The 16,256-nt window shown below is 42.9% G+C and overlaps 1 protein-coding gene and 1 long non-coding RNA gene across 3 annotated transcripts; one reads left to right on the forward strand and one right to left on the reverse strand.

Annotated features, from left to right (window-relative positions):
- Positions 1–369: 369 nt before the first annotated feature.
- LOC126049302 (uncharacterized) lies at positions 370–7,360 on the reverse strand. Its single transcript, XR_007509151.1, has 3 exons — positions 7,222–7,360; positions 2,594–6,844; positions 370–535 (listed from the first exon to the last, which is right to left on the reverse strand). It is a non-coding gene; the product is annotated as an uncharacterized LOC126049302 (long non-coding RNA).
- A 237-nt stretch (positions 7,361–7,597) lies between these two features.
- DTD2 (D-aminoacyl-tRNA deacylase 2) lies at positions 7,598–16,256 on the forward strand. Of its 2 annotated transcripts, none has more exons than XM_049825448.1 (3): positions 7,598–7,720; positions 13,794–13,863; positions 15,906–16,256. In XM_049825448.1, the coding sequence occupies exons 1-3, from the start codon at positions 7,610–7,612 to the stop codon at positions 16,229–16,231; spliced, it is 507 nt and encodes a 168-aa protein (XP_049681405.1). In that variant the 5' UTR covers positions 7,598–7,609; the 3' UTR covers positions 16,232–16,256. The 2 variants fall into 2 exon arrangements, with proteins under 2 accessions (XP_049681405.1, XP_049681406.1); XM_049825449.1 differs by having other exon boundaries at positions 15,978–16,256.

Genomic DNA, 16,256 nt, shown 5'->3' on the forward strand with positions numbered 1-16,256 from the left:
CCTCAAACTTACCCAGTTTTATCATGATGCACGGCAAATAGCGCTTGGGATGACTTCAGAGGTTTGCTATTCAGAGAATTTCCTAATGACCTATCATTTGTGTGCATGCTTTCTTCACTAGCTAAGGATCAGTATGCCCGAGGGGAAAAAAAATGATAGGAGCTGTGGCTCAGGGAGAAAGCTTTTGGCCTGAAGCTCTGGTAAGAGGTTTATTTTGAAAGTCATCCCTATAAACGCAAAAAAAATGACATACAGCCTGATTACGCCTGCACACTCCACAGTAACTGGAGGCAAGGAGTCCTCCAGGTACATAGAGAATAATAAATGACCTCTCATACTGTTTGTGAAAGGAGCAGAAAGAGCCATGTCTCAATCCACGTACATTTTTAATAATAACATAAGGCTTTATGCCAATACTCTGATAATTTTACATATCGCGTCTATCGCAAACATAAAACTCAAGTTCCAGCTTCTAGAAGATATTGATGCATTTTTGTCTATAGCGACATCCTCACATTACCATTAAAATTTCTCACTGAAAATGAAAAAAATGGGATTAACTAACAAAAGCACACCTCTGTAGTACTAACTGCTATCGCAAAAGTGTTTATGAGGTGAAAAGAGCAGTGATGCAGCAATACCTGGGGAAGAGAACAGATTTTAATTCCTTTACATAGCAGAGGTAGAGGACCGTATCCAGCATAACAGGATCCAGTAACACAGGGGCTGCAGAGCACAGCACAAATACTTGGTGGACCCACCTCGGGTCTGCACCAAACCGACTGTATTGGTTTTGTTTGGCAAGGTTTTGGTAGCGGGGGGGGGGTTACAGGGGTGGCTTCTGTAAGAAACTGCTGGAAGCTTCCCCTGTGTTCGAGAGAGAGCGAGCCCATACCAGCCGGCTCTGAGACGGACCCGCCGCCGGCCAAGGCCGAGCCAATCAGTGATAGTGGTAACGCCTCTGTGATAACATTTTTAAGAAGGAAAAAAGTTGGGACGGAGAGAAACTGCCGCCGGAGTGAGGAGTGAGAACATGTAAGAGAAACAAGCCTGCGGACACCAAGGTCAGTGCAGAAGGAGGGGGAGGAGATGCTCCAGGCACCAGAGCGAAGATTCCCCTGCAGCCCGTGGGGAAGACCCTGGTGAGGCAGGCTGTCCCCCTGCAGTCCAGGGAGGTCCGCGGTGGAACAGATCTCCACCTGTAGCCCGTGGAGGACCCCACGCCGGAGCAGGTGGGTTCCTGAAGGAGGCTGTGACCCCGTGGGAACCCCGCGCTGGAGCAGGCTCCTGGCAGGACCTGCGGATCTGTGGAGAGAGGAGCCCACGGAGCAGGCTTTCTGGCAGGACTTGTGACCCCGTGGGGGACCCGCGCTGGAGCAGTGTGCTCCTGAAGGACTGCACACCGTGGAATGGACCCATGCTGGAGCAGTTCGTGAAGAACTGCAGCCCGTGGGAATGGCCCACGTTGGAGGAGTTCGTGGAGGACTGTCTCCCGTGGGTGGGACCCCACGCTGGAGCAGGGGAAGAGTGTGATCAGCCCTCGTCCTGAGGAGGTGAAGCGGCAGAAAATAACGTGTGATGACCATAAACCCCATCCCTGTCCCCCTGTGCCGCTGGGGGGGCTTGGTGGTGAAATCCGGGAGGGTAGTTGTGCCCGGGAAGAAGGGAGGGGTGGTGGGAAGGTGTTCTGAGATTTCATTTTACTTCTCATTACCTTGCTCTGGTTGATTTGTAATAAATTGAGTATGTTTTGCAAATTGAGTCTGTTTTGCCCGTGACGGTAATAGTGAATGATATCTCCTGTCCTTATCTCGACCCGCGAGCCTTTGTTATATTTTCTCTCCCCTATCCAGCTGAGGATGGGGGAGTGATAGAACGGCTTTGGTGGGCAGCTGGTGTTCAGCCAGGGTTAACCCATCACAGTTTCTTACAGAAGCCACCCCTGTAACCCCCCCACTGCTACCAAAACCTTGCCAAACAAAACCAATACACCGACCCTGCGTGTAGGACATAAAGAACATAGGACCTGTGCTCCACAGTGCCTGCAACAGGGCCGCGTCTAAACACCTCCTCCCTTAGGAGGAACGCAGTTTGCAGCACCCAGCTAGGTCAGTCAGGCATGGGTTAGCTCGGTGGCTTGAAGCAAAGAAGAACCACCACCTACCACAGCACCAGACCAGCCCCAGGCTCTGCGCAGATGCGTGTGTGGTCAGCGGCTCCCTACAGAGCACAAGAAGCTGAAGCTGAGTTTCACTGATCAAAGCTGGCCTGAGCAGATACACCGAGCTTGCTCAGGGATGGCAAACAGCCTGTGCAGGGGCAGACTCCCATTCAGCACTCCCACTCCTCCCTGTTTGCTCCTGGCCCTGTGACCATGAGGTTAGCCTTTTACAGCTAGGTGGGTGCTTTTTCCTCACCCCTGCTTCAGTTACTGTCCTACATCCAAGTAGTTTCCATGCACTCCTGCTGTCTAGAACCCAGACCCCAAACTCAGGAGACCAGGGAAGCAAGTATAAAGACATTTGAATATACCTGCAGGGATCAGCCTGGATCTGGCAGTACCATTCCTAAACAAGAGCAGAAAATTACTGACCTTTAAGGGATTCCTCTTGAAGTCAGTTTGGTGGCTCTGTACAACCTCCCTCCGAGTTCCAGAATTGCAAGCGTTGTGTTGAAACTCAAGGTTGGGTCTGCACAAGAAAGGTTCAGGGCTGTAGCTTATTAGATTAGGTCAGTTCTAAAAAAACCCCTGTATCTCTTCTAACCACTATGAGGTGTTACAATTAGACCCTATGGTACCTACTGTAGGTAGGCTACTCCCACTGCTCTCTTGATTTCATTGGAGCAGAATACAGAAGTCCTTTTAACATTAATGCCTATCAATCATGCAGACAAACGTTTGGTACAGGAGACACCCAAGCAGGGACAAAAGAGAGTATTTAAATGTCACAGGCAAATGAACATGCCTGACATGCAGAGAAAGAAACTGTGATTAATAGTGTTCTTATTTCCTTTAGGCAATCATGGTAAGCAAGCAGATTGCGTATCTTTATCTGGCTATCTTTTTTTCCAATAGAGCCAAATTTCTACTTCTCCCTTAGAAAAGCTGTAATCGTACCTGACACAGCCTTCACACCGAATCTGTTATTTTGTTCAGAAATTTAATTAACTTCTGATTACTTTAACACATTTCAGTATCTATTTTGTAATTATATGGACTAAACAAAACACTAATCTATTTTTAGTGGTGTATTTAATTTTTGCTACATACTTTAAACACGCATAAAATCAACTGCTCAAATCACAAGATTGCTCTTCCACAACAGGAATAGCAGCCTTCACTGGCAACAATGCTGACATTTGTGGGGACAGTCAGTTGGCTCTGCTGGAAGAGCTAGAGAGGTGTATGAATTCTGAAACTACAAAACTAGGGCTGAAGAAGTCATGACCTTCCTCAGAGCTATGGTGCAAACCACAAAGATAAAAATCAGTGTAATCTCTTCCTCTCAATCATCTTTTCCCAGAAGTCTGCAATGCTTCTTCTGAAGTCTAAACAGATCTGGGGGTCTGTTTGGAAGCCAAAGTTGATGATAAGTCTTCATCCCATGTCTTCTCTGGAAGAGCTACTTCTGGTAGTTTTATATAAGCACTGTACAATACTTGTGGTCTTTCAGTGACAGGACTGCTATTCCATCTCATTTCTGCTGCTTGACTTGTATTAGGGAAATTCTTTATCTCCTCTCTCTGCTTTCCTTATTTAAATACCTCTGGAGGAAGAAGGATGATGGTTGGGAGGCAGACATACTCCCAATCTTAATGTCTGGGCAGCACTTTGAATAAGAGAGAAGTCAATACTAAATACAGTCATCATAATGTGTCTGCTACTTAGACAATAAAATTATTCTAACACCACCACCTCATTCTTTCTACACCCACATTACTGTTCAGCAGTATCTTCTCTTTTCCAGCTAATCAGCATTTCAGCTAGCAATTCTGAGGCTGTAGAAAGAAGAAAGCTTAACTGGGTCTTGAACTAGACTGAGAAACAGGTCACAAAAAAAGTAATAATAAAAAAAAAAATCACCAGATATAAAAAGCCAGATAGCTCATGACAGATAGCACAAGCAGGCTAAGTAGCTCAAAACCAGAAGCAAAATAAGTAAACTCGGAGCAAAAGGGAAGAAAAAGGGATCATAATCCAACAGAAAGCAAAGGACTTGACTCAGTTCAGGATAAGACCATAAGTATCACTTCAAAAACAAAACACACTATCATTCTGAGCTAACTTGTGGCAGTTTTAACATCTTAGACTAAAGATATGCAGTATTTTTTTTCTTTCTTTGAGGGATTGATCTGTTGTTTCAGCACAGCAAAATTAAAAAGTGTACTTTATTTAAACATTAATTCCAGCTTACAGAGTTATTTTGTGGAATTTTCTTTTTCTTGTGATGGAAGTTTGCAATTTATTGCTGCAAATTTGACTTTCCAGGCCACCTCTGATGATGAAAGAGTCTTCTAACAGCAACCTCTAACAGCTAGCACAGCAGAGTCCATCAGTTCAGTCTCACCCTTCACAGCAGTAGTGGCATCCACCTGTGATTCCTTACTAAATGTTTCTAAGTGACTTAACCAAGTATTCTTTCCTTCCTTATCTGTGCCCTGCTACTTGTCTTCTTTACTTTTTTTTTAATCTCTGTATGTGTGGGAAGAGAGAGTTCCACAGTGGACAATGGAGAAAATAAAACGTTTAGATGTAATTCTTCCCTTGACACTCTGCAGCATTTCAGCTACGCCTGTCCCACAAGATGTAGTTCTACCAAGATATAACTCTTCCCAACAACCTATTTTGTGTCTTTGTTATCTAAATGCCACTGCAGCTTTGTATAGTTTATCTTCAAAACAGATGACACTACCTAGGGGCACTCTGTTGATGTGATAGCTCCTTGAAAGACCTTTGATCATGGTTTCAGACACCATAGACAAAGGAATAACATCCAGGATGCATCTTGTCCCTTCAAAGTTCCAGTCAACTACTGCCCCTGCCAAATGGTATGCAACACCAAACTTAATACTAACAAAACAAAAAAAAAAATCATCCCTAGGGAAGAATTCAAGACCACTTGAGATCATTTTGGTACTGAAAGACCTCTAGCATTTCATTCTCTGAAAAAACAGGATAAGGCCAAGTACCTGCAGAGGCAGAGCTCCCAGCACCCACCCCCCTCTTCACAAAAGGATTCATTCAATTGAACATACACAAAATAAGCATGCCCATTCAGACAAAGGGTAAGGAAAAATACATGTCCACTGAAATTTGTGAGAAATGGTTCATACTGCCATCTGCCCCTCTGAGAGAGAACTGATGTGAACAGTTCTGCACACTGTTCTCAAAATACCTACTCTCTGCGCCAGTGATAACAAGCAGAGAGGATACAAGAAATATTCTGGGACAGCTGTTAAATCCAAAACATGCAGAAAAATGTCTTTATATAATAACTGATAAAAATACCAATATATTTTATGCATGGATGTATTTTTTACACGTCAGGACGTTCTTTTCTATATAAAAACCACAATCAAATCCAAACTCTCATCTAAAATTTAGTCAATAAATTTACTATCATTCTTTGGCATACAAAGAGAGGCCCCTAAGATAACTATGGGCCACTAAGATTCAAGAAATTCAAGATGCATTACTACAAAATTAATTTGGCTTCCTAAGGCAAACATGAAATAATTCCACCAAGAATCCATAAATAATGATGTCATACTAATTTTTTCCATACGCTGTTTCACAGGCATGTGTTGAAACCTGCACATGAATAAACATTCTCCATCACATCCTGGTGCAAATATTGGTACTGCAACGAAGAACAATCAATATCCTTGTATATTAATATCCCTTTATAATCTGCTTACGTAATTTGCTCAGACTGTAGTATAATCCATTTTCCTTAACAATCAATTTTTATCACAAATATATAGAGAAAACACCCTCATTTTAAACGGGTTTCTACCTCATTAAAATTTCTTAATGAGTCTGGGGATACAGCTTTAGAGTAAATGAACAGAAGGTATTTTAAATAAAATTAGCTGAGTTTAAATAAAAACAGCTCATACTTAACAATACCCTACAGCTAGCAAAAATGAGCTAGTTTATGCACAAACCACCTCGTGTGACTTCCTCTTCTTCCATAAACATTTGCTTTGGGAAGAGCAACCTCATTGAACACTCACGCAAGAGAGAATGTTATTTTAAAGTAACAGACAGAAGCTGAATATATCCCTATGTGTAACACTGGCTATTCATGAATGCATGTTGCCCCTTACTGTGCAATAGTAATCTTCAATAATCTTACTCTATGATTGAGGCCAGGTAATAAAATTTGGCTTCTTACCAATGTTATGCATTACTTTTTTTTTTTTTTCAAATGGTTGCAAAACTAAAATCTTCAGTCTTAAAATGAATTCAGAGAGAGACATTGAATTTTGCATCACTCTATCCTGACTTCGCTGAAGCCAATGCTATTCAAAACTTGTATCTGTCAGAATTCACAGACAGGAGGAAGGCACAACTCCTGATTTTGGAGCTGTTTGATGAATATCAGGGTATGTAGCAAAAAACCTGACAGATAATAAAAGAGGCAGTTGCAATACTTTAACTTTTCCTAGTAGTAATGGTATCTGATTTCGGAACTACGCACTTTTTTCTTTTTTTAGATCATGATTTTGATGCCCAGCTATCCAGATCCCTTTTCACTGCATTATTTTCTGTTCCCTCTGCTCCAAAGCAGTATCATTGAAGAGAAGAAATGCTCCAACTTGATAGGTCCATGTCAGTCACCTGAAACACAAACATTACTTGTTTTTAAAGAAGCAAGTGACAAAGAATATTCAGATTAGTGATTTTCTTTTTCATGCAGAAACCACACAGCATACTTTTCTTACCCCAAGCACGTAACATTTCCCCACCAGAAGACTAGCAGATTTTTCATTTCTCATCAAAAAAAAAAAAAAGAAAGAAAGAAAAGAAAGAAAAGAAACAAAAAAACGCTTCCTGCTAGCTGTTAAGGGCATCGGTGAGCTGAGCTGTAGCAACATGTTGTTTATTCTGTTCCAAGCTGCATCCCTGCTGCCCGTCCCCTTGGAGGCCACCGGCAGATGACAAGCCCCGTTTCACCATCTGCAAAGGGCACACAGTATTTGCCGATTTTCTCTTACATTTTTAGCAAGGGCTTTCTTTAGCGCTTGCGTGTCACACAGGCTGCTGTTAAACAGTTGCAGAGCAAAGCCGTCGCCGTCCCGCAGACCCCGTCGTTGGGCTCTCCCTGGGCGCCGGTCACAGGCCCGGCTTGCCCGCGATTCCCCCGCAGGATGGCGGCGCCCCGGCCCCGGCCCCGGCCCCGGCCCCGGCCCCGGCCGCCGCCTCTTCCCGCCGCCTGCCACGGCGGCCCGTGACGCCCGGCCCCCGGCGACGGGGCACCTCGCCGCCTCAGGCACCGATGGCAGCAGCCTGCGGGGCCGGAAAGGCGTTGCCCGGCGGCGGCGACCGGCCCCAGCGCGGCGCGGGCCCGCCCCCGCCCTCAGGCCAGGCCGCCCCGGGCCCGCGATGGCGGCGGCAGCGCGGCCGGCGCTGGCTCGGGCCTTGCTGCAGCAGTGCCTGTCCGCTCGGCTGCAGGTGAAGCCGCCCGAGCGCGGCTGCGAGGCCGAGTGGGTGGAGGTAACGTCCGCCGGGGGCCGCCCCCCTCTCGGTATCGTCCCGTCCCGTCCCGTCCCCCTTCGGCGGGGCGGCAGGCGGCGGCTCGGGGCCGCTCCGCTCCGCGGCGGGCGGCAGGGAAAGGCTCCGTCTCCTGCGCGCAGGGGGCGGCGGGGGGCAGAGGTAGGGTGCGCCGGCCGAGGTCGCGGCCCGTCCGCTCCAGCGGGGCTGCTCCCGCTGACGGCAGCGGGAGGGAAACCGCCGGCCCTGCCCGAGGCGCCGTCGGGTCGGTGGCCCCGGCAGAGCGTCAGGAGGCCGCCGCTCGCCCTGCCGTCTGCGCTGGCCTTCAGAACCCACAGCCTGCCCTCGCTCGGGTTCGCTCTGCGGAGCGGCGGCTGCCGCGGAGGCGAGCCCGGGCGGCGGGCTGGCCCCTGCCCTGCGAGCAGCCGAGGGCCCACCCGGCCGCTTCTCTACCCCGGCCAGGAGGGGGAAAGGGGAGCGAAAGGAGTAAAAAAAAACCCCACGTGGGTCAGAGCGAAGTCAGGGAAATCACCTGCCATTACCGTCAGGGACAAAACTGACTCGGCTTGGGGAATTTAAGTTAACTTGTTGCTAGTTAACGTAAATATTTAATGAGTGATTTGGCCATAGAAAAATAAAACCCAAATAGTTGGACGTGAGGAGCACACCCTGCCTCCTTTTCCCGGCTAAGCTTCCCCTCGGACGCCGCTCCTACCCCATTCCTAGTTTCCACTCCAGAGCCCACTCCTGACCCCCTCGTCGTCTCCAAAGGTTACAGTCGGCCCCTTCAGCGAGGCCAGGAGCCACACAGGAGGCTGGGGTCAGCGCACCGCAGTTTCTCCCTGCTGCTCCTTCTCATTCTTGCCCTGTGCTCCAGCGTGGGTCCCCCACAGGCTGCAGTCCCCTCAGGAGCACGGCTGCTCCACCACAAAACACCCCCCTTCCCCTTCAACCTTGTTGTTCCCTCTTTGGCATAATCTGCCCTGTCTGAAATAGGCCTTCGCAGGGGTGCTGCCAGCTTGGCTGATGGGCTCGGCTGTGTGCTTCATTAGTTGTGTCACAGTGTACACTTGAAAGGCCAGGTAGAGCGATGGCAATCGGAGGGACTGTGGCAGCAGTAGTTCTGATATTTTTTTTTCCAGATCACTAACCAAAAATTACATTTAGGATGTAGACCACCACACAGCTTGCGGGAAATACTATCATTTACCCCTTTTCCTCCCATAGTCTTCTGCCAGGGGAGGTAGGTAGGTAGGTAGGTCTGCAGACTCTTTGGGCTATGTGCTATGCCTACAGCCCAGGGCTATTTACCAAACATGAGGGCTGCCCTTCGGATGTACTGTCCTGCTGTAGTTGTCACTGTTTATGGGTTACCTACCCTAAAATAACTCATCTATGCAGGTGTCAACTATTTAGCTCTTGGGGTGGTTTTTTTGGTTTTGTCTTTTGTCCTCCTTAAAGACTACAACAACAGAAGGGGCTAAATATAGTCACTCACCCATTTAAAAGTAAAAATTCTAGCATGCTTAAAGGGCTTATGAGTTCATTCAGCAAATCTGAAGAGCATTTAAAAAAAAGAAAGTCTGTCCCTAGGTGTTTCCACTGTTTGATTTTCGCATTGTTCTTAAAACATTTCTCTCCTTGTTCTGAAAAGGCAGGCGGATCCCTAAGACCTAGATTCTGCAGCGTAGTCTGGGAAGCCAGAATGTTTTACTCAGAGGAAATACATGTCATCTCACAGATACTGTGTTTGGCTGAAGTGCATCTGTGTGTATGGCATTATTAGCCTCTCAGTGTAGGGTTAATTATAGTGAAAGTTGCTCAGCACAGAATGAATTAAGTATAGGAGAAATAACCTATTGCTAGCTTGCTAATCTCAGAAGTAATTGTAGATCTAGTAAATAAAGGCAGAAATGTAATTTTGCCGGCTGTCTCTTAAACTATCCGAAAAAAGGCATATCATGACGTAGCTCTGTTACAAGCAGGTTATGCTGTTTATATCTCTTATTTGAAGTTTAATGGCTTAACCAAAGTCACTGGGAAAGTAATAGATAGCACTAAAGGAATCTGCAAGATATTTGGGTCGTCTCAGCCGCAGATATTTTTCAGACATGAACCTTACTAATATTTGTCTTGGGTACTTAGGAATCTTTCCTGGGTACCTGGGGCTCTTTAAGAGAAATCTGTTTTAACAAGAACTAGTCATCGTGCGGCAAAAAACTATGGGAAATTCGTAGTTTCTTTTGTATGACTACTTTAGAGGTCATTGGATGGAATCTGCTGCTGTTTTCTGGTAGGGTACTGTTACTCCCTATATATGCATATCAATGCAAAAATAAAAAATATAGACCTCATAAACTATTATTTACATAAACCAGTGTGTTCCTGATGATCTATAACAACTTAAAAGTGGGTCCTCACCTTGAGAAATTTCTAGTGTACTATAAATAGCACATTATGTAGGTGGCTTTGAATAGCTTCTGAGCTTTAAGAGACCCCTGTAGGTACTTCAGGAACTTCAGAGCAGATGTTCTTTATCTGGAAAAAGGTTAGGAGTGTACTTTATATCTATACATGAATCACTGCCTTCATTGTGTTTTCGTGATTGTTTTTTCTGTCCTGTTGAGGATTACTGGGGATGGGATGTCTTGTTTATGGAGAAATGTTGGTTAGATAGCATCCATAAAAGGTTTATGTATGCAGCAAAATACTTAGGAGGAAAAAAAGTAATACCCCTTTTAAAGGCAGGGGAGAAAGAAGGTGAGATTTGGTGTATTTCACAACTATGGGAGAAAAGAAACGTAAAATGAATATTCAGCTAAAAAGTATAAGAGCCTATGCTTTATGCAGTGAAAATTGTCTTTCCCTTATCTTCTTTCCCTTGATTTGTTTTCTGGTTAAGATAGCAAAAAGAGGTGCAAAGTACCAGGCACAGAGTTGTACTGTGACCTGTGGTAGATGATGTAATCTCTCTTTGCTGCATCTGAATGTAAGGAGTATGAAGAAATCTTCTCATGGGGTAGCAAATCTGAACTTGAAACAGAAGTGTCAAAAAATAATTTATATAAGTTAGTTGCACAAGCTGGCTTCCTAAGGATTACAAAGTTTCTCCATTCTCACAATCAGTTGCGTTAAATTTTCCTAAAAAAAAAAAAAAAGGTAGAGTTGAGATAACATTTTGCAGAATATATTTGGGTTTTGCTAATGACATCCTGCAAAATTCAGATGAACGTATTTAGTAAGGAGGATGAGGAAGGAATTTGTTATTTGTTTTTCCTGCAAAAAAGCTAAAGAACAGTGTTTGGAGCTAGCCTTGCTAAGGCTGGCTGTATGGCCTGAGGGGCTGGGTACTTCAGCCCTTCATAATGCAGGTTGCCTGGTCTGATGATTACTTGGGACAGTTGTATAATAAATGCCAGTGTTGCAAAGTAACTTGCTTTGCTGGTTTATTTATGTAGGCATTTTACTGATAACAGTAAAATCCACATAGAGTGCAGTTTCCCTGCCCAGCCGCCTGCCTGTCACTACGTAAGTTCCTTGCAGTGGCTGTTTGCACGTCAGCATGCTGAATTTATGACCTTCTTATTTGTGTTATTTTGTTTCATTTTTCCTGCATTAAATATAGCTCTGAAGAGCAGTCAGCTAGGCTTTGATAGGTTACACAGGACCTTCAGCAATGGCAATGTTTTTGCTTTTGTCCAAAGGTTTACACATTCCCGTTCCTTACGCTGGCAACAAGCACAAGTCCTAGGACTCCTGGAACACTGATACAAGATCAGAGGACTGCCATGTATTATTATTAGGTTAGCTCTTGAAATTGCATTCAATTTTACATCTTCTATTCAATTAAGAAAACTAAGGAACAAAAAAGTAAGACATAACTGGAAGTTGAAACGTGGTTGCACATGTGTTGAAAATAGTGTTCAACCACAGTTTTCAGTCATACCTGAAACCGTAAGTTTCAACTTAGTTGAATAGTTTTCAACTATAACATGGTTGAAAAGTGTTCTAGAAGATCATAAACATGCAATATATGTAGAAGCATCCTCTACCAGCTTTAACATGTCTCTGAATTGATATTTTTTACATTTAACCTCCTGTCCCTCTGATTTCCCTCAATACAATTTGTATGTTTCATCTTGTAATAAAAAGTATATTCAAAAGTAGGCATCAAATCATGAAAGAGGCTGGAAAAGTAATGAATGTTTTTACTTAATCTTCAGCTGTCTGGCCTTAGGACTTGCAGATGTCTTTATTTACCTTTTTGTCTTTTAAAATGAGTTGCTTGCAGAATATTGTTGCTTCTGTATGAGAGACTGGCAAAAAACTCTGTCAGAAGTCTCAGGATTAGAATGATTTTCTGTGATGTGTGCTATATCACGGAGTCACTTATTTCTGTGGTCAGATATATACAATGTAAATGCGTTTGGCCTATTTTATAACAAACATTTTTATTAGTAGCTATGTGTGCATTGTTGGTGTCTATTAATATCCTGACGCTGGTCTGTTTCTGGAATGAATATTTAGCTAAGCATGTAAGGATATCTAACTTTTGGCAGTCTGCACTTCTGTCCCTCATTCAAACAAATGGTTTGAAATGTCATTTGAGGTTCAGGCCATCATATTTCTTACAGTGTTTATGAAATATGGCAGTAATTTGGGAACCTGTATAATATTCTGCAGTGGTCAAAATGAGTTTTGAAAGGAGCCATTTAAAGCTTTTGAAAGTTCTCAGCATGTGACATTTTGGCTACAAAGAGCATTCTCTTCTTCCAGAAGTTAGTCACTACAAAAATAGTTGAGAAGGCATAGCTCTTCTCGGTCATTGCCTGGAGCATTTTGTTTAATCTCTGCAATAACAAAAGGATAAAATCTCATGTGTATAGCTAAGTTTTCTCCACCAAAACCCTTTATCTTTTAAAGAAAAGGGGAAAGTTAAAAATAAAGGGAGGAAAAATTTTGGAAAGGTATTTTTAAGAAACTATTCACATTTCTTAGCCTTTTGCTTTGACAAGGTCGATATTAATGACTCCTTCCTGCCCCAACCTAGTTAGCATCTCTTAGGTGGTATTTCATAAGCTGGCATTTATTTTTCTTCTAACAAACATATAAAGATACTTATTCTTGACAAAGCAGTGGGTTTTTTAGATACTGTATGCCTGTGGACATTGTATGCCTTTCTGTTTTTTTCCTGAAGAAGTTAAACCATTCAGGTATACTTGTGCATGAGACGTAATTGCTGTTGGCTGCAGAGCCTATCAGTTTGTCTTAATAAAGCACAGGTTGTTGAGCACACATTACTTGTGAACTAACCAAGAGAGTAGAAAAGCTACACAAAAATTTCCTTGTGCTGTCTCCTCTCCTAATTCTTCCCTCAAACAGATAGTTCTTACAAGTAGTCTCTCTGAATGCTAAAGAAGTGGCATATCCTTTACACTATACAAATTAGGGGAAAGGTCCCATTTCCCTGAAAAGATTTCACCCAGATGGATAAATAATATTCTGAACAACTTCATAGTTGTTTGTCACCATATCTAAATTGGTCATCATATTTAAATCTTTAATTAACAGACTCTGTTTTTTCAGAATTATCCTGTACTTGATTACTTTTAACATCAAAATATAATTCAGTTCACTGACAATTACTGTGGTGTCTGTCATGTTTCGTAATTGGAAATAAACTCATAATTTACACTGAAAATTATTTTATCTGTATGTTTGATAGGAAAAAAGCTTAAAAAATGTCCTATGCTCGATTTAAGTACACTAATTCATCTTGTCACCTTGTCTATGTTAATACTGTACGTTGTACATTCCAACTAAATTTGGCTTCACACGGAGCTAATAAATAGGCTTAATTGTATGTAGAAGCATTGTGCAGATAATCAGTATATATCTCATAAGATTCCACAGTGTGGTGTGTAAACTCGATGTCTGAAGCTATACTAAATAACTAAAACTACTCTCGGAAGCTTTTTTGTTGTGTAGTTTTGTCATTTTTTCTACCAGTTTTAATGACAAGTGTGCATGGTGGACAACGAGAAACATTGACATGGTTTTCTGTAATCTTTCGTAGATCCAGAGAGGGCTTGTTGTCTACATATGCTTCTTCAAAGGTGCTGATGAGGATCTTGTTCCAAAAATTGGTATGATATTGTCCTTATAAATTCTCATATTGTTTGAAAAAGCAGCAAAGCAGTAGAGACAGAGAAGGCAGCAACCATTTCTACAAGAAGTCGTCAAAAAGCCATCAGATAGCATCATTCCAAATCAATCACCTGGCTGAAAGAACAGTTTGGTCAGTCTTGTTTCTTTTGACAGTTGTCCATACTCTGTCTGTCTGTTCATGATCAGCCTATTAGAAAATCAGTTCCCATGATTATAACATTCTAGCAAACAGAGAAAGCGCTGCACTGGCCGTTTGACATATTACATGTATCAGGCAACATGTTCAGTCCAGGACAGAACTGAATTTAGAGAAAACTGTTTTCAAATAATTCATGGCTTGATTTGAGAAGGACTTTAATGCTGATCTCACTGTATATGCAGGATATTTAAAATTATAGCCAGTAGAGGGAGTTGGGTGGATAACTAAACAGCATCCTTCCCATCTCATTTCAGTGATACTACGTACACTGTTAGCATTTCAGGTGCAGTTTTCTGGTTCAGAAGTGATAACAGCAATATCTGCAGTTCTTTCCCTCTTGTCCACATGCACTTTAACATTTCCATCAAAGACAAGAAGATGTTGTGGATAAGGTCAAACGGTAGTGATTTCTGTCTTCACCCACTGTTGTTTTGGCTTGAGGGTTTTCATTTTGGTTTTTTTTTTTGTTTTCTTTCTTACTTTTATTTAATTTCTTCTCCCTCCTTTCCTCCATGAGTAGCACTGGATCACCTGAGAAATTCTGTGTTGCCACATGTTCCAGATAAAAGTGCCCCTTTTCTTTTCTGTGGCTGGCTGCTATTACTTGTTTCGCAAAAGGTCATGTAACAATAGTCTATTTCAGGCTGCTTGCTGGGACCCGCAGAAAGTCCTGGCAGTGCACAAGCACAGGTGCTATTAAAACTGCTGAGAGCAGCTCCTGGGGGGGTTCTCTCTTGGTCTTGGAGGGCACAGTCATTCTCTGATGCTAAACTAAGTTGAAATCTTTTGGTGTATTTAAAGCTATGATAGGAAAATTGATTTTGTGCTTGTGAGAGTTTCATGAGAGTGTTACTTGAGAATAATGACCTTTTCAGCTGTGTGGCAGCTGAAACAGGCCAGAAAAGGAAAGTTCTGTTTTCTACTAGGAGACTCATCTATGACCATCCTCCTTAAGGATATTAAAAAATATATTTTGAAACTGTTTAAATGAGTGGTTTTGGTTCCTGAATCACAACTCAGCTCTTTTTGCTTTGAACAACATTAAACTTTTATAGGCTTGGAGGCATGACTAGTACCCTCACAGCTTTTACAGAGTTGGAGGAAGTTTTGGGGGAATTATTTGATTTGTTATAGAAACATTTGAAAATTTGTTAGTAAATGCATTGATTTTATTTGCAAGTTTATATATTCTGGCTTATGGGCCAAATTACATCTCTGACCTTCCTGCCCATTTCCTCTCTCAGAAGACAAGCTGGCACCTGCACGTCTCGAAGTGGAGTGCTGAAGGGCACTCGCTCCACTTCAGACCAAACTGCTGAGCTGTGGCTTCAGCCCAGATCAGTGCTGGGTCCTGCTGTGAACAACTACAAACAGAACGAAAAGACAGTCAGGGCAGAAACTTCTCCAACCTGCACTGAAGATGGTGTTATCTCCTACAATGTGTAGTATTGTGCAAATGTTGCCTATTTGAGTATCAGGCAATTAAGTTAGGGTCACTAATTGGATCCTGGGTTCCTTTGGGGGTGTCCAACTAGAGTGAACTTCAGGATTTCAGACAGCCAACCACTCCCCCCCCCAATAACTCTTTAGACAAATTATATTAATATAAATATCCTTCACATTCTTCACAATACTCAGACATCTTAGTTGGTTAATACTGTTTATTGACTGTCCGTGTTTCATTTCATTAATAAGCAGTTTCTTTTACTTGAATAGTTTGTCACGCATCGCAATATTTGTTGAATCTTGTTTATGGTGTTACATTAGGTCGTGTTTAATTTGCTTTAGTTACACTAACTGTTATTTTATTTTTATTTGCAGTCAATATGCTGTTGAATGTTAAATTAAGTGAGAATGAAAGCAGCGAGTACGTTTCTGTTCTTGATTTACCAGGCGATGTGCTAATCATACCACAAGCTACCCTAGGTGGTAAACTGAAGGGAAGAAAGATGCAGTACCATGCAAACATTGAAAAAGAAAAAGGGCTTGAACTTTATTCTCAGTTTGTGACTTTGTGTGAAAAAGAACTGGCTGCCAATGCCAAATGCATGGAAGCAGGTGTTCTCGTCAAGCACGGCACATACGGAAACAGGCAGGTGTTAAAACTGGATACAAATGGACCTTACACTCATCTGATTCAATTTTGAAAAAATAAATATCCTGGATACAGTA

This window comes from Accipiter gentilis, chromosome 22 (assembly GCF_929443795.1).
Source record: "Accipiter gentilis chromosome 22, bAccGen1.1, whole genome shotgun sequence".
Taxonomy (NCBI): domain Eukaryota; kingdom Metazoa; phylum Chordata; class Aves; order Accipitriformes; family Accipitridae; genus Astur; species Astur gentilis.